This window comes from Mustela erminea, chromosome 18 (assembly GCF_009829155.1).
Source record: "Mustela erminea isolate mMusErm1 chromosome 18, mMusErm1.Pri, whole genome shotgun sequence".
Classification (NCBI taxonomy): Eukaryota; Metazoa; Chordata; class Mammalia; order Carnivora; family Mustelidae; genus Mustela; species Mustela erminea.
In genome coordinates this window covers 41,725,953-41,742,914 of record NC_045631.1, presented here as the reverse complement: position 1 = coordinate 41,742,914, position 16,962 = coordinate 41,725,953, and the positions used below count along the sequence as shown (strand labels likewise).

At 53.1% G+C, this 16,962-nt stretch overlaps 2 protein-coding genes across 6 annotated transcripts in view; one reads left to right on the top strand and one right to left on the bottom strand.

Annotated features, from left to right (window-relative positions):
• The window catches only part of DNAJC7 (DnaJ heat shock protein family (Hsp40) member C7), a 28,863-nt gene extending 20,247 nt beyond the window's left edge, over positions 1-8,616 (top strand). For all 3 annotated transcript variants that reach the window (XM_032319721.1, XM_032319722.1, XM_032319723.1), the window contains 7 exons: positions 167-331; positions 1,175-1,266; positions 4,496-4,569; positions 5,399-5,545; positions 5,772-5,924; positions 7,849-7,911; positions 8,348-8,616. In XM_032319721.1, the coding sequence (XP_032175612.1) occupies positions 167-331; positions 1,175-1,266; positions 4,496-4,569; positions 5,399-5,545; positions 5,772-5,924; positions 7,849-7,911; positions 8,348-8,385 (732 nt within the window). In that variant the 3' untranslated portion in view covers positions 8,386-8,616. The remainder of the gene's footprint in view (positions 1-166; positions 332-1,174; positions 1,267-4,495; positions 4,570-5,398; positions 5,546-5,771; positions 5,925-7,848; positions 7,912-8,347) is intronic.
• Positions 8,617-9,927: 1,311 nt separating this feature from the next.
• CNP (2',3'-cyclic nucleotide 3' phosphodiesterase) lies at positions 9,928-16,957 on the bottom strand. 3 transcript variants are annotated; one of them, XM_032319707.1, is made up of 4 exons: positions 16,809-16,957; positions 14,935-15,604; positions 12,739-12,878; positions 9,928-11,394 (listed from the first exon to the last, which is right to left on the bottom strand). In XM_032319707.1, exons 1-4 carry the CDS (start codon positions 16,809-16,811, stop codon positions 10,945-10,947), a joined length of 1,263 nt encoding a protein of 420 aa, XP_032175598.1. In that variant the 5' UTR covers positions 16,812-16,957; the 3' UTR covers positions 9,928-10,944. The 3 variants fall into 3 exon arrangements, with proteins under 3 accessions (XP_032175598.1, XP_032175599.1, XP_032175600.1); XM_032319708.1 differs by lacking the exon at positions 16,809-16,957 and adding an exon at positions 16,646-16,753; XM_032319709.1 differs by lacking the exon at positions 16,809-16,957 and adding an exon at positions 16,414-16,497.
• Positions 16,958-16,962: the final 5 nt, after the last annotated feature.

The window sequence follows — 16,962 nt, the reverse complement described above, 5'->3', positions numbered from 1 at the left end:
GAGCAACAAATAGCCCAAGGGGTTGGTGGTGGGGAGGGGTGGTCAGGGTCAGGGTGATGCTAAACAGCTGGGATCTGAGAAATTGAAAATAGACTTGGACCTCTCTGTTATAGTGGCCTGAGGTTTCCTGGTTGTGAACTAATCTCCCCCCTTGCTTTTCCTGTAGAATGCCAAAGCACTTAAAGCAAAGAAAGAAGATGGGAATAAAGCATTTAAAGAAGGAAATTACAAGCTAGCCTATGAACTGTACACAGAAGCCCTGGGGATAGACCCTAATAATATAAAAACAAATGCAAAACTCTACTGTAATCGGGGCACGGTTAATTCCAAGGTAAGCACCCGGTCTGGGTCTCGGGGCCTGTGGAGATATGTTTAAGGGACATCAGAGAGGGCTTGGGGACTCTGCCTCATGAGGGGAGGCCGGGTGAAAGGAGAACAGGTGGTTTTGGTGGAAGGCTCGGCTTGTTAGGAACTTCCTTCTGAGAGGCAAGCTTTTACCTTTTCCATGGAATTGAAGGGCACTTGAGGGACAGTTTGAAAGGCTATTTCTACTGGTTCTTCCTCAGGATCCCTTTCCCCCACTAAGAGAATGCCTGGAGGCTTTAGGATAATTTTTTATGCAAATGTTATTGCTGATTTTGGCCTAAGCAAGTGATTATTTCTTTCTTAGGAGTGATTTGGAGGAAATTAGAGTATGAGACAGGCTTAGATTTTTTGTCCATCCTAAGTGATACTCACTGCACTTGGCTGGAAACGGCCTGCAGGCCCACTCTAGTCCTTCGGACCGTAAGAAACAACAGCAGGTTCCTTGCTCTTATAGTGTTCCAGTGTTTAGAAATCAGAGCAGTTTTACCCTTCTCATTGGCCTTTGGGAGAATGGAGGGCAGGAACCACCCTATTTCTGTGTCTCGTCTGGGCACTAACCCAGAATGGCAAAGGTGCTTTATCCCTGCATGTAAGTGTGCCTGGCTTCCATCCCGTAGAAGAGAAACCAGTTTGGAACCTGGTGTCCTTAGCCCTCTGAGACACTGGCTTTCTCAGTGACCGAGAGTAAGTGTGACAGTTGGGAGGCCAGCATGACTGATCCTCTTAGAATTTTGAAGCTGTGCTCAAAGCCTCCGGGCTCCCTTGGTCTGCAGAGATGTGAAGTATGACTGCTCTCTCTCTCCTGAAGCTTAGGAAACTAGATGATGCAATAGAAGACTGCACGAGTGCAGTGAAGCTCGATGCCACTTATATAAAAGCCTACTTGAGAAGAGCTCAGTGGTGAGTGCCTCCGGCGGGCGAGGGGAAGAGGGAGTTGCTGCTGGCCTGCCAGGGGAATTGCACTGTGGATGCTGAAGCAGACCCAGGGATGTTGTGAGGTCATTTGGTCCTTCCCCCTGCCTCTAGGTGGGATTGTTCCAGCCCTAGACTATCTTTATAGACCTCCAGCGGAGGAGATTGCACAAGCTCCCTCAGTCTCCCATGCCTGTGTCTTACGCCCCTCACGGTCAGTAAGTTTCCTCTGATGCCTGACCCAAATTCCTTTTGTTAAAGTTTAAATCCATTTCCTTTGGAGATTGTATTTTGTGTTGTACACTTTTGCTCTAACTTGGCACAGTGCTTGGCACACAGTCGGTGCTCACTCAGTAAATGTTTTGTGGAATGAATGTATGGTGCTTGGAAGAGGAAGAAATAAAGTTATCTCTTGGAGACAGTTCACAGTTGTCCTTCTCCCGTTTGTTCTGGGTTAGGGAAGACAGTCTTTCGATTGAAGGGATTTAATCTGGCTCAGCCTCCCAGTATGAAGGAAGCCCCTTTTGGATTAGTTCCGTGGGACTCGGTGATTTATGAGCCAGGATATGCCTACCTAGATCTAGTGCCCAGATTTGTCTTCAGAGTCAGGGTGCTTGCCAGCTTACTTGTCCATCCAGACTCTTCTCTGCAGACAGGAACCTCAGCAAAGGCAAAGAGAGACCTCCCCCAAATCCATCTCTTCTTATTTCAGATTCTAAGCCAGACAGGTTTCCTTCCAAAAGGTAGACCTATGTGGGGTATACTAATCCTCCAACATTCATTCCATTTCTTGTCATGAAATGTCGGAGCCAAAGAACTGGTGCTGTCACAGGTGCCGAAGGAGCCTGTCATTCTTTAAGCTTCTTGGTCTCATCAGTGGTGCAGGGCATGGCCTGCCTCCCGTTTCATTTTTTTTTAAAATAGGAAAATTGCTACTGTGTGTGGTTCTTTTACTTGTTTTAAGTGGATTTCTAAGTAGACCAGTAAGTGTCAAATCGAAACATCCATGGAATTGTATTACAGACCGTGACCAGCTGTCAGTCATCTCTTTGCAAACCGTTGGCAAACATGGAAGCTTTGAAAGACAGCACATACCTTCTCGCCCAGCTAATGACTCAATTTAACAGATTCAAAATGCTATAGGCAAGTTCACTGTGGTGTTAGCTGTAATGCTAGCAAAGAGAATCCCCTGAGTATCTAGTGGGGCAGGGGTGGCCAGGGGCACGACACCACATCAGCTCAGTGAACACTCTGCAGTGTCCGAACAAGGATTGGGGAGAGAAGAGAAAATTCTTGGCTTGTTAGGAAGGTAATGGAGTGGATAATTACAACTTGATATGTGTTCAATAAGGAAAAATCAAATGGCTTTAATCAGACAACTCTTTATCTTTGTGGTAGAAACAGAATTATCCCCTGGGTGGCTCTCCCTTTGAGATTCCACCACAGGGAACAGCATGCACTCTTGGGCACAGTTGACCGAAATTTGGCCAGTGGTCCCCTCCAGTAGCTGGGATTGACATGAAGTAGCAGAGATTAGTGCAGGCCAAAGCCGAACCAGGGACAGGGGCCTGACTGCTGCCCAAGCTTTTGTCAACATACCCTTGAAGTTGGGATCTTTGCTACAGTTCCTTTCATGGGCTGGAGTTTCCCTTTTCCCTGAGGCTCTGCTTATCTACTTTTTCTTCAACTTAAAAAGAAGATACTTTTTTAATAGCTATGTAGTTGACATACAGTGTCCTATCATTTCAGGTGTGCAACGTAGAAAAAAATTTAAATATAGATGTCTCTGAATTTTAAAAACATGTTAAATAAAAATGCAAATCACTGTAATAAGCTTGTTTAATATGTTCCAAAAGGGCATGTAAAGTTTGTTAAGGTTGCTTATCTATCAGATCATTCTACACCTGGGGCTATCAGCTTATATTATTCTTGACCCTGTAAATGGGTTCTTTGTGCTCCTGGTAGCATTTGTGCCATGTGTCTGCAGGGCACTGGCTTTTCTCACCTTTTTTTTAAATTAATGATTATAAATTAAGATGCTGGAAAATCAGAGATGTTTAAGAAGTTGGGCGTCCCGGGGCGCCTGGATGGCTCAGTGGGTTAAGCCTCTGCCTTCGGCTCAGGTCATGATCTCAGGGTCCTGGGATCGAGCCCCACATCGGGCTCTCTGCTCAGCGGGGAGCCTGCTTCTCCCTCTCTGCCTGCCTCTCTGCTTGTGATCTTTCTCTTGTCAAATAAACAAATGGAATCTTAAAAAATAAAAAAGAAGTTGGGCATCCCATCTTGCCAGCCACATCAGTACCACCGCCCTGCTGTGGCCTCTTAGCCAGGCGGAGCTCTGATGTTTGCGAAGATGGGTCGGTAAGCGGCAGGGTAGTCCGTTTGGTCTTTGTTCTGCAGTGGCTGGCTATGCTGCATCCAGCTGATGCAGTCTGTCTCTGGAACGTCTACCACAGTTTAAGTGGTAGGCCAATCTTGGTGCCAGTGATCTTATCAGGACATGGAAAATGCCACTTTGCTTCTGTGGAAGAGAAGGTCTTAAAAGTTCTGGCCATCAGCCTGTCAAGCTAGATTCCTCCCATCTTGGGCCGACCCCCCCTCCCCTGCTTTTCTTCTGCACTATTGAAATACGAAGCAAGCCTGTGTTAAGAGTCTCCTTTCTTTCACCTACCTACATCTCTCAGATTGATTAGTCTTAGTGGAAGCATTTGCCAGCAGCCACAGCACCTTGAACTTGATCCTTCAAGTGGCTCACTAATCCCACTTCTGCTCTGGATTGGAGCTGGCCCTGCATGTTTATGGCACTACAGGTTTCAAAGCTTTTCCATATCCGTTGCTCTCACTGGATAATTTTTCTTTGGCATTTCAATCCCAAGTAATCATTCAAGTAGATGCATTTACATTGCCTTTCCTAAGGCAGTCCAGATGCCCCTTGGGTTGGGGGCTCTGAAATCAGAAGGAACCTTCTCCTGTTGGTTGCATTTTGCTCAGAGCAGAGGATTACTTTGCTGGTTGGATGCAAGTGGCATGAGATATCTCTCTTTACTTGAGAAATTGGTGGTTAATTTTTTCTCACGGCTGGCTTAAGGACTCTTGTTTCATGATGCATCTCAACCAAAAGTGTGTGTCTCTTGCTTGAGCTGTGCCTCTTCTGCCAGAGTGATACCGAAGGCCATTGCTATTTATGTTGCTGTACCCCCCTGTATTTCCTTCTCAGTTACATGGACACAGAACAGTATGAAGAAGCTGTGCGGGACTATGAAAAAGTATATCAGACGGAGAAAACAAAAGGTAAAAAAGGGATCTGAGAGTATGTTTCTCAGGGAACTGTGAGGTCTTACTCTTAGGCCCTTAAAACTGGACACAGGGTCGTTTGATTCAGGGAACAAGGATATACCAGGAGCTTATCGATGGCCAGCCAGGAAGAAGTGAGGCAAGATGCCAAGTGTAGGATAAGGCACTTCTTTTCTGGCCTTGAATCCTCTCTATCATTTTCACTTCCTTTTCTGTGTAATAAGGATGATGGGAGGAATCAAAGTATGAGTAGATTTTTTTTTATAATCTTCAGAAGAAAACACCATAACTGCACCTGGTATGATTCTTTTTTTTTTTTTTTCCTTTAAGATTTTATTTGGGGTGCCTGGGTGGCTCAGTGGGTTAAAGCCTCTGCCTTCGGCTCAGGTGATGATCTCAGGGTCCTGGGATCGAGCCCCGCATCACGCTCTCTGCTTGGTGGGGAGCCTGCTTCCCCCTCTCTCTCTGTCTGCCTCTCTACTTGTGATCTCTGTCTGTCAAATAAATAAAATCTTTTTTTTTTTTTAAGATTTTATTTATCTATTTCACAGACAAGAGATCACAAATAGGCAGAGAGGCAGGCAGAGAGGTGGGGGGGAAGTACACTCCCCGCCAAGCAGAGAGCACGATGCGGGGCTCGATCCCAGAATTGTGAGATCATGACCTGAGCTGAAGGCAGAGGCTTTAGCCCACTGAGCCACCAGGTGCCCCTGTGCGTCTGGTATGACTAACAAAGCTTCTGACTGTAAGGCTTCTATCTGTGTTAGGACCTGTTAAGGGAAACCAGAGTCAGATTTGTCCATTGACTCTAACTGTCCCCTTCTAGAACACAAACAGCTCCTAAAAAATGCACAGCTGGAACTGAAGAAGAGTAAGAGGAAAGATTACTACAAAATTCTGGGAGTGGACAAGAATGCCTCTGAGGACGAGATCAAGAAAGCTTACCGGAAACGGGCCTTGATGCACCATCCAGGTAGAGCGGATGCGGGGAACAGACTTGGGAAGCGCAAACCAGGCCGGCCTTGCCAAAGTCAAGCGAGAATGAAAGGTTCTGGCTTTTCAGCTGGGAAAGAGCTGTTGCTAAGACCCTACCCTCCAAGCTTTGGAAGTGTACCAGATTCTAAAGTCAGACATAAAGTGGTCTCCGTCTTAAACTGTTTTCTTGTGATTCTGAGTTCTTCCCATACTCTTCCCTTTAGATCGGCACAGTGGAGCCAGTGCCGAAGTTCAGAAGGAGGAGGAGAAGAAGTTCAAGGAAGTTGGAGAAGCTTTTACCATCCTCTCTGATCCCAAGAAAAAGACTCGCTATGACAGCGGACAGGACCTGGATGAGGAGGGCATGAATATGGGCGGTGAGTTCGTTGGGGCAGTCTGGGATGAACCTGACAGCAGCGGGTGGTTAGAATTTTTCTGAAGACTCTCCAAAGGGGAGTTTGTGTAACAGGGAAACACAGTGATATGAAGGCCCCCCGGATGGATACCTGCAATGTGTGAGGCACTATGTTGGGTGCTGGAAATACCAGGTGAATCAAACAGGTTCTCTGAGCTCCAAGAACCCAGTCTTGGGCTTTGCACAGTGACCGCAGGCCACATCTGACCCCTGAGCCCTGGATGTAGAGTCCCAACAAGGACAGTCAAGGGTAGCAGGAGCTCATGATGCAGAATGGGTACTTAGGAGGTGAGCACTAGCAAGGGAAGGCTTGGAGATGGAGGAATAATACGTTTGGGGAGCTGCGAGGGGCTGAGCGTGGGAGGATAGAGGGTGCTCAAGGCAGGGGAAGGTGAGACATGAGGCTGCAACGTAGCTGGCTCCCCCCTTGGAAGGACTTGGCAGCCAGAGTAGGGAATGTGGGCTTTTTTCATGTCGGCTGGAAGCTTCCTCCCCACTGCAGAGTGTGTGCTGGCTGATATTTACGTGTGTCACTCGTTCCCAGCGGGCTTCAGAGTTCAATTTCTCTGAAAGACTTAAAGCATAGCTGTCAGTGTCGCGCTCACTCCAAGCTCCACTGGAGATGAGACAGGCCGGGAGCTCTGCATACATCTCAGACCGTGGTCTCTGACGCCAGCCCTCTTTCCTCCATTAAGAAAATCTTGAAATTGAAAATAGGACTGATGGTGTTACCTAGATAATCCTTGTCACTGGTTCAGGGTGTGTGTGTAACAGATTTACCAGTAGTGAACATTGTTCTGCCTAGCAGTTGAGAGGAGCAACAAGCAGTCAAATGCTACTGAAGGGTTGTGAGGAGGGGCGCCCCGAACCAGACTTTGGCTCCAGAAGTGTATTTGTGATGGCGGTGATGAGGTAGTTTGGTGCCGGGAAGGGGGTGAGAGATGGCAGGAGACTTGGGTAGGAAAGGGTCGGAGGGCACGTGGGAGATGTAGCAGGAGGTGGTTGCTAATGTGTTGGAAGAAGGAAAGGATGAAGCTGAGTGGCTTTAGATGGCTGACTCGCTGGATGCAGTCACAGAGCTAGGGGACCCCAGATGAGCAGGCGCACAGGCAAGGAAGAGTCTGCTTTTGGACACAATCTACCTGTTGGATCAACTGGTGGAGACGAATGCTCTGTGGAGCTTAGGGACTCAGTTGGGGGTGGGGGCAGCAGACCTGCTGTGGTCCGGTGATCAGGCCACAGCACTAGAGTCAGGCAGGAGCCGGAGTGTTCGGTTCTGCTGCCGTCACTGGCTGCGTGATCTTAAAGCAAGTAACGTGAGCTCTCTACGTAGGTTTTGTTGAGTGTAAATTGGGGATGATGTAAGGTATGAAGAGTACCCAGCACCATGATTGGCACCTAGTAGATGCTTAATAAACCATGGCTTTCCCTCCCCCCTCCTGGCATAGTCTAGACAGAGCATGGAATCAAATGAATACAATAATCTTTAGATCTTATTCCTATATTTAGTGTTGTTAACGTTGAAGATAGATTTTCGCCCCCTCAGTAGCAGCCCCAGCATTATAGGGAGACAGTGTGGGGCGAATCTTTTAAGTGCAAATGGCATCCCAGTTGCTAAGAAGGTCTGGCAAAGTAGGTTGAGGCAAAGAAAGCTTTGCTTCAGGTCCAGCTGGGGAGGAGGAGGGAGGAGGGAGGAGGGGGGAGTGTAGGCATGGGGGGCGGGGCAGATAGGCCCACCCTGTCAGTGAGGTTTTGGAAAGGAGGTAAGGGATGAATCTGGGAAAGCTTTGGGGACCCATTCTTAGTGTTGTCATAAGTTCCTCTTCAGACATGTCTAACTTTTCCAACTTTTTGTCCCTGCCCCGTTTTCTTGCTCTGCTCCACAGATTTTGATGCCAACAATATCTTCAAGGCATTCTTTGGCGGTCCTGGGGGCTTCAGCTTTGAAGGTAAGCTTCCCGCTCTCAGGAGTTCCCAGATTACAGGCCCATAACATGACTCCCCACTTGGGTAGTTCTTTGAGAGTCAGAGGGGCCCAGGAGTAGAGGCGGCAGAAGGCCCATCTAGCAGGGAACAGGTCCACTCGGGCTGCTGAGGATGGAGGTGGGGAGGCTCCCGGGTGCACCGTGCCTTGGGACCATTAGTTACACCTCTGCAGCATCTAGGAGGCGTCTCTAAGCTGTCTATTGCGGGGCTTCTCTGCAAGAGTGACGCTTAGAAGCTGCACACACAGCTGCTCACGTGCTCCCCTAAGACCTAGGCTGTTGATGCTCTTGGTGGTTTTTCTGTTTGAGTTCGAAGCAGCCCTTGAAGACTTTCCCATAATGAGAGCAGAGTGATCTTTCCACCCAGAATAAGCTAACAAGCCCTTCTTTTGCCTTACAGCATCTGGTCCAGGGAATTTCTTTTTTCAATTTGGCTAATGAAAGGAAACCATCCAGAACCCAGAAAGTGCAGACTTGCTCAGTGTAACCTTGAACGTGGGCACAGTTCACCACCTCCTCCCTTCATCTCGTCTCCCCGTCCTTAGAGCAGTTTCGTTTTCTTAGTTGGATACCCTGTGTCTGTGTGAGTCGGGGGGAAGGAAAGGGAGCCAGCGCCGAAGACTGCGGGGAGGGGAGGGAGGCGGGGGGTGGACAGGGAGGCAGCTTGTGAATTTTTGTTTTACTGTTTAACTTTATTAAAAAAGAAAAAAAATTAAGAGAATAAAATGTTTTGACCCTTTCTGGCACTTTGCTCTGGCAGCTGCTTTATGTCACTCCAGAGTTGGTAGGCCAGAGCTGAGCCCCCAGTGCGGAGCTGGTACAGACACGGATTGTAGGCTCAGCACCTGCCCATCTGGGGCCTGATGGCGGGGGGATGCCAGCCCCCTGTCCCAGACCTATTCAGCCTGGGAGTGCTGAACCGGACTGAGTTGGTGTTGGGACCCTCCTGATGTCAGTCACAGGTGATCTGACGCTAAGGGCTGCTACAGCTCACTAGAAGCTGCGTGTGTCCGGAGCTCACGTGGAGCACGGCTGGCTGCTAAGGCTGAGGCTGGGCTGACCCAGACAGGAGGTGTACACAGGCCCTCACAGCCGTCTGGCCACTGCAGGGTAAAGGACATGGAGACAGGGACGGAATCCTGCCTCCTTTCCTGGGGAGACACACAGCTCCTGGGCTCTGGGATCCAGGCACAGAACTTAAACTCACGTGGTTGGAAACCGCATTCTTAGTAAATACCCCTCACCTTCTCCACTGCTGTCCCCTCTCTGTGGGAGACGAGTTAGGGGAGGAGGCGGTGACCAGTGTCCTGCTCTTCAAGTCAAGCATAGTGTTCACGGGAGGTAATCTTTTTATGAGTTTAGGCAGAGGGATTTGAGACTTCGATGCTTAGATTTTTGGCACTTTGGTAGTAGAGCTGGCTGGGAAAGGACCGTGGACCAAATAGGTAACTTACTGCTTCTCTTCCTTCTGAGCCCCAGCCCCTTTCTCTCCAGTCTTCCCCCACTGATGTCAAGGCCAGGGCGATAGTGTGACTGAGTTAGGCCTGTATGAACTCCTGAATGTCAGGTCTTCCCCTGTGTTTGCAGCACCCTGACCTGAGGGTGGCCTTCCCTAGAAGACTGGCAGAAACCCAAACCAGGAACCATGGGTCTGGCTGAGAAGGCCCTCTGATTGCTGGGGGCTGGCACACCTGTCGTCCTGATGCCACAGTTATGGGGGACAGGCTCTGCTCATTTCCCTCAGACCCAGCCACCCCCCACTTTCCTGTGTGCATCTAAGATCGGCCGCTCTCCTTTCTGCCGCCTCATGAAAGCCAACACTGTTCAGCTGCCCAACCTCACCACAGCTGTGCCCAGCCAGCAGAGGGGAGACAGGACCGATGGCCCCAAGCTGCGGGACAAAGCCAGTCCTGATACAGCAGCCCTGGCCCCAGGGAAGACTGAGCTGGGCACAGAAGGGTGAGAGAGACTGCACACAGCCAGGATTAACACAGTTTATTTCACGGTCAGTCTTACAAGTCACTGAGGTCGGGCAAAGCCAGGATAGTAACTTAAATCTCAAGCACTTTCGTCCAGTGACAACCTGATTAGCAAGGCCCTGTTACTGAGCAGGGGGGCAGTGGCGGGCACCCCAGGAACCACAGCATGTGTACCAATGTTAAAAAACCCCTTCTCAGAGCACCAGGGGAGCTTGGCCCTTACCAGCCAAGGGTCCACTCCGTTGGCTCTCGGTCCCCCACTGACTAACCCCTGCAGAGGAGCCACCAAGGCCTCCAGAGGCACCAGGGAGGCAAGCTGTTCTGGGCAGATGGTACTTTCTCTGGCTTCGATTTCCCCAACCCCACAGCCGAGCCACACCGCCGGAAAAGATGGCCAGCCCACCCCTTCCTGGGGCAAGACCTGCAGCCAGCTGGGATGTGGCTGTCAAATGTTCCCTAGTCACAGTGTAAAGGAGGAGGGGACAGGCACTTAGGGCCGAAGGCGGGACGCAAAGCCCCTTTTCTACCCTGGTAAAAAAGCCCCAGCATACATCATGGGGCTGCAATGATTAGATTTGGGGTCAAAGCCCAGGGATTTCCCCACTCTTTCAGATCCACAGCCAGTTTCCCGCAGCCGCTGTGACCACCCGGTGGGGACACACAGCTCTGGGGCATCTCCCCCGCTGGCCGGCTCAGGGCAGGGAACCCGGGACAGGCGTCAGGGCATGGGGTTGTGGCTGCGGCTCCAGGCCCAGCTTGGCTCAGCCTCGTCAGCTTTGCTCTGGGTTCCTGAATGGCACTCCCCACACCCCTCTCATGTTGAAAGCTTGGGTGTTAGAGGGGACAAGGGAGGGCAGGAAAAGTTACTTTACAAGTTTTTTTAAAAAGTTACAGAAAGGTTAACTTTGAGTGTAAAAAAAAAAAAGTCTTGAAACAAAGGTCAAGCAGAAGGCATGCTTTCCCTTCCCCTCCACCCCTTCCCTTCTGAGGAGCGGGAGGCTGACAGCGGCGAGAACACTCAGATGATGGTGCAGGACTGCAAGGCGCCCCCCTTGCGGCTGCCGTGCGTGGGCACGGGTTTGCCCTTCCCATAGTATCCCGTGAAGATGGCCCTGACCTCCAGCTTCTTGGCCAGGCTCAGCAGCCAGCGCCCATTGCCCAAGGAGTAGAGTTTGCCCCGGCTTAGCTCACCCACCTCCTCGCCTCGGCTGCCCCCCTTCTCCTGCCGCACAATCTCCAGGAGGTCAATGCCCGTCTGCACGGGCTCCACGTCACCCGCGCAGCCGAGGGTGATGTGAGCCCGGCTCCCCCGGGGCAGGCTGTCAGAGGGGGACAGCTTGTCCACGTCATTTGGCCACAATGGCAGCTCCTGCTCGCTCAGCTCCACCCGGGCTCCAGTAGTCTTGGGTGTCACGAAGAGGGCAGTGATGGTCAGCGTGAAGGCCTTGCAGTACGACTTCCTCACCACCTGCGGGGACGGAACAACAGCGCTAAGCTGGACGTGGTAGACCCGGGAGCAGACTGTTGAGCAAGGATGGGCCTAGCAGAGGAGAGCACCGTGAACAGAAGCCTCGGGTAAAAGCCACTCATGGCCCCTATGCTGACATGAGCGGAAGAGCCAGAGGACACTGGCGGAGCTGAAGGCCAGACTCCCCCAACTCTGAGCCTGGCGCCCCACCTCCCGGCAGCCCTTTAACCTCGCCATGTTGGCTCATTCACCTGTTCTTCAGGAATGATGCTAGAACCTACCTCAGTGGCCAGATGAAACAAGTGTCTGGGCACATTGAGAACAGTAACAAGCACATGACAAGCACTATTGTCACTGCTACTCAGCTCACCCTGGTAAAAGCCACCTGAGTGCCCAGGCAATATCGGAGAGGTCAGAAATAAATGCCTCAGATTAAAATCGACTTCGTACACCCGGGTTTACATGTGGTCATATCTGACTCAGAAAGACCATCTCTCCCAACTGACCGAAACAGTATCTCTTATCTTTGCTCACAATCCCTTGTGTCTGGTGCCTAACAGGGGCTTAATAAATAGTGCTAAGTGCATGGGTGGCTGAGACAGTGTAGACAGCGTCACCTGTGCGTTCATGCAGCTGTGCTAGGGGCCATGGATACGACAGTAAACCAAACTGAGAAATGCAAGCAGGGGAGACCAATAAACGATCAGTAAAATGGATGCCTCATTAGGGCAGCATCCCCCACCAGGGCAGACAAGTGGGGGAGACAAGTGGAGGGTTGGCAGAAGTCCTCACGGAGGAGGCCACCAGAGGCTGGAGACCAGTGCGCAGCCGGGCCACGTGCCTGCGCCTTAAGGACTGCACATTAGAGGCTGTGGGCAGAAGAGAGCGGCTGAGTGGGAGCAGGGAAAGGTGTGGTACCCCGAAGCCAGGGGCCCCACTATCCCTTGATGTGTGCACCCCACTGCAGGGCAAGGCCAGGCCTGGGACCTGGAGACCAGGACTTCTGAGCACAGGGCTTGCTGGGGGTGGGGGACACCTAAACTTTGGAACTCCACACAGGCAGGAGCCTGCTGCCAAACATCAGTCTGCAGCAGGAGAAGGCTCTGGGGGGTGAGCGTGCAGGCTGGTAGCAGTGCGGGGGCAGCGAGGTGGGGGGGAGGCGCATTAAAAAAGGGTGGCTGACAGCTGTGTGACTAAGCCTGTGGCGGTGGGGGTGAACTGGAGCAGGAGATGCCATTTTTCCTGAGGCTGTCTGGTTTCTGGTCCTTGCATTGAGCTGGCCCGCATTTCCAGAAGACCTTGCCCTCTCCACACCTCAGCCACGGGTCCCGGGGGAGCACTCACATCCTGCTGGGCGTACTCGTCTGCCCCTGCAGCCTTTCCGTAGTCACAGAACTTGGTTGTGCAGTGCAGCACGCCGGGGGGTCTCTTTCCAAAGTAGGTGAGCAGTTCGATCTTCTCCCTGGGCTCATCCCCAGAAACAACTGCAGGGAGAGAGTAGGGCAGTCAGGGCAGGAGAGCAGGAGCCATCCTCATACCCACCTCCAAGACCACGGAGGCTTGGAGTGCGGGGGAAAAAAAAGATAGCAAGCAGGAGTTCTTCAGCAATCCGGTATAATTCATTCCTTCAGTAGCTGGTCAAACTAACAGCCACGTCAGAGCTACAAAAAGGGGTCTAAATTCCCTGGTTTCACGTTATGTAGATTTTTACATCTCTTCCAGATTTGGAAACTAACACACTTATAACCCAGGGACAGGCAGCATAGGCCAAGGGAATCTTAGCTTTACCAGCTACACATCTGGAAGAGGGAAGCAGGTCATGAAACATGGGATAGAAAGCAAAAGGGTGTTGGAACTATTGTGGTACGATGGACGGAGTCAGAGCTACGTCCTTTGGCCTGGGGCACATGACTGACCCTGTTCTAAACAAGTACCATTAGGGCGACCATACACCCATTTTCCCAGGACCACCCGGGGAACTCTAAGCAGTGCCCCCTTTCACTCGGGCCTACCTGGACCAGAGTTACCTGGTCACTGTAACAGGTGCTGTGCAGGCCTGTTTGGTGGATGAGAGCCTATAAAGGGCCTAGAGGAGGAAGGGTCTTGGGATAGGAGATATATGGCAAGACCTGGGAAATCAAGACCTGATTTCAATTTCCAGACATCAGGCCTTGGGGCTTGTTTCAGTCACTAAATCAGTCGTATTCACTTCCAGAGTCCCTACAAGGAGGTTTCTCACCCTCCACAGTGGAGGGAGAGCTCTGCTCTGAGCGCAGGCCCGTTACATTTGTCCTGCTGTGTCCTAGGCAGGAAAGGGTGGCAGTTTTTAATGGCAGCTACAAGAGGCAAAGCAGCTCTAATCAGGAGCTTGCCCTGTAGGGTGCTTTGCTGCCAAGCAGTTCCAGGTGCTGGGCTCACACCTGGGTGACGTCACTGCAGGCCTCATGGTTCCCTGGCTTCCCGGTGTTCCAGCTTTAGGAGCCAAGAAGAGATCTCTGAGCTCTATCCAGGCACAGATTTTGCCTCCGAACAACACACAGACATACGGGTGGGAGGATCATCTAAAATTTGGGGACACCAGAAATTGGCTAAAAGAACAGGGATTAGTGGGCGATCTATCCCTAAGAGATCACTGGAGGCCAATGGTCACAGAGGAAAATGAAGGCCTCCCTTACCCCAACCTGCCCTACCCCTTGCCAGGAGAGCTCCCGCCTGGTATGGGGAGGCCCCTGCTAGAGCTGACAGAGTCCAGCGGGCTCTCACCGCAGCTCTGGGCAAATCCTACACCCCTCCAGGGGGGTTCCCCTCTGCAAAATGAGGGGTCTGGACTAGGTGTGAGGCTGTTCTCTGGAGCTGCAGGAAGCCCCAGAAGGTTGCACTGGGCAGCCTCAGACCTGGGAATCATACCCACCGAAGTCACAATGGTCTTAAGTGTGATTTTTTTGCAGCTTAGGATTCTGTGCAATATTTTTTGTCTAGGTTCTTTTATTATTTATTTATTTAGAGAGGGAAGCAGGGAGGGACAGGGGAGAGAAGAGAAAGAATCTTAAGCAAAGACTCCCAACATGGGGCTCATCTCACTGACCCCGAGATCATGACCTGAGTCAAAATCAAGAGTCGGACGCTTAAACGACTGAGCCACCCAGGTGCCCCTTATTTTTTTAGGGATCTCTCCTCCCAGCATGGGGCTGGGATTCACGAGCCCGAGATCAAGAGTCACAGGCTCTACTCACAGAGCCATCCAGGTGCCCCTCTGTGGAATATTTTACTTCAGAAAAATGGCTCTGCTGCTAAAGGCCAGGTGGAAACATGGCCTCATGTCCTCCCTCTGAGGCTGTAGAGAACGTGTCCTCCCACCCCCACCACCTGCCCAGAAGACAGGGCCCGTGGTCTCCATGGGGGGTGGGGTGGGCCGAGGAGGGGTACAGTGAGCTGAGAGGGCGCCCTGTGCCTCCACCGCTGTGCCTCGCCACCCCCAGCCTCCCCTCTGCCAGAGGACAGCGGCGGTCCCCGCTCCTGCCCCCATCCCCGGCCACCTACAGTGTCGCAGCTCCTTCTTGAAGGCCTTGTGGTTGCCCAGCTCCTCCAGGAAGGCCTGGCCGGCCTTGCGGAGGCTCTCGGAGCTCTTCTTGGTCAGGAACCAGCCGAAGTAGAGCGGCAGGAAGTCCTTCTCCAGCCCCGGCTTCAGCTTCTTCAGGTCGTCGGCCGACAGCTGCCACTGGTTCTTCTCCTTGAGCTGCGCGCAGTCCAGCCGCCACGCCGTCTTGGGCTCCACCAGCACCACCTGGTACTGGTACTGGTCGGCCAAGTCAAAGAGCTGCTCCAGCCGCTCGCGCTCGTGGTTGGTGTCGTCCAGCACCAGGACGCGCATGTCGCGGCGGCAGTAGGCAGCCAGGTCCTCGTCCAGCCGCTTGTACTCCTCCGAGAAGTCGCCTCGGCCGCCGGGGGTGATCTTGTAGGCGTCGGCGGACACCATCTTGGTGCCGTCCCGGTACCTGTCCACGATGGCCCGCGCCAGGGTGGACTTGCCGCTCCCTGGCAGGCCCCGCAGGATGAAGAGGGTCTTGCACTCCAGCAGCGTGGCCACGGTCTCCTCATCCTGCAGAAAGGGAAACTGCAGCTCCGGCTTGTCCTTGGCCCCTGACGACGACATTTTGCGGAAGAAGATCTTGGGCAGGAACGTGTGGCTCTTTCGGGAGAAGCTTCTATTCTGTGAGGAGGGAAAGAGCGGAGGTCAGCCAGCTCGCTCTGGGCCACCCCACCGGCCTTGCCCCCTGGGCTCTGGCCTCCTCCTACTCGGGGCTCCCAGCCCTGAGTTGAAAGCACCCCCGGTGCGGTGGGCACCTTCCCAGGCCCAGGACTGGACCGTCTTCTCCTCCTCCGTCCTGGGTGGCCGCCAGCTGCTGGTGGTGGAGGAGGGAGAGGAGAGCTTGTCTGAGTGTTTCCTAAACTCTGAATTCCCTCTGGTCGGGGCTGCGGCTTCAAGGATCCCCCACAGCTACTGCCTCTCAAGGGAAAGTGTGCTGGGCGCGCATGTCCCGTGGTTCTAGGAGCAGACCCTAACTTTATATTCTTGGCATCTATTAAGGATGACCTCTTTGGAGGTGGGGCTGCTATGTCTGGGCAAAGCCACAGCTGCCCTGGCTCTGGGTGTGCAGAGGAGGCTGGGGGTGGAGAAGGGTTACCCAAAGACTGCCTCCCCAACCCCCACAAGGGCAGCAACAGATAATACTCTCTTGTCTGGGATGGGGGGGGACAATGGTCCCACAGAAGGGCTGGTGGGGGGCAGGGCAGGAGAACGCCGGACAAAGGGCCTCATTCACCACGCCTGCCACCTCCTCTTCTGCCCTCGGCCCCCCACAAAGTCGTGGTCTTCGTGCCTGCCCCAGGACCGGGCGGCCCACAGCACCTGCCTCCAGGGTCCAGCTCTGCCCCACGCCCCCAACTTCGCTGTGTGTCGGCAGCACGTCTCTGAGCCTGTTGTTTTCCCGCCTGCTAAAAGCCACAAGTGACAAGCACCTGTTGCTGCAAGCGGTCGCTCTAAAGCGGCTCCACCTCCCGGCAGCTCCCCGAGCGCGGCCCTGGCACTGGCTTTTCTCAGATAAGGCCCTCGGGCGGCGGGAGAAGGCGAGGGACGCCCGCCCCGCACTATCCCCGGCCCACACTCCGCGGGCCGAACTCCCGCAGCGCCCGATCCCGCCCTTCTCCGGCGGCCGTGCCCGCTCCCCAACTCGGCCCCGGTCTCCCCTACCTCAGGCTGCACCCCACGGCCCGGAAAGCCAGAGCTCAACACGGGAACCTCGGATCCTCATTTGCATGCCACTTCCTCCCGAAAATCCCCCTAAACTCTCGTTTTCCGTAAGGGTGCTTCCCCGGCCCGCCCCCTCCCGTCCCGCCTCCCCGCGCCCGCTCACCATGATGAGGGGCGCGCCGCCGCCGCCTTGGCAGGCTAACTAGCTCTCCGGGGCCGCCCGCCTGCGCGGAGGGACACGGACCCAGCGGTAGCGCGACCCCCGCCCCGGGCCGCTTTACATAGCCCGGGGGCGGAGCGCGCGCGGCGGGCCGGGG

What these genes read in the sequence shown, in the direction of transcription:
- CNP (XM_032319707.1), bottom strand. An exon ending in CAAGAAGGAGCTGCGACACT is followed by an intron (nt 12,879 to 14,934) that starts GTAGGTGGCCGG and finishes CTCTCCCTGCAG; the next exon opens with TTGTTTCTGGGGATGAGCCC. An exon ending in ACGAGTACGCCCAGCAGGAT is followed by an intron (nt 11,395 to 12,738) that starts GTGAGTGCTCCC and finishes CCGTCCCCGCAG; the next exon opens with GTGGTGAGGAAGTCGTACTG.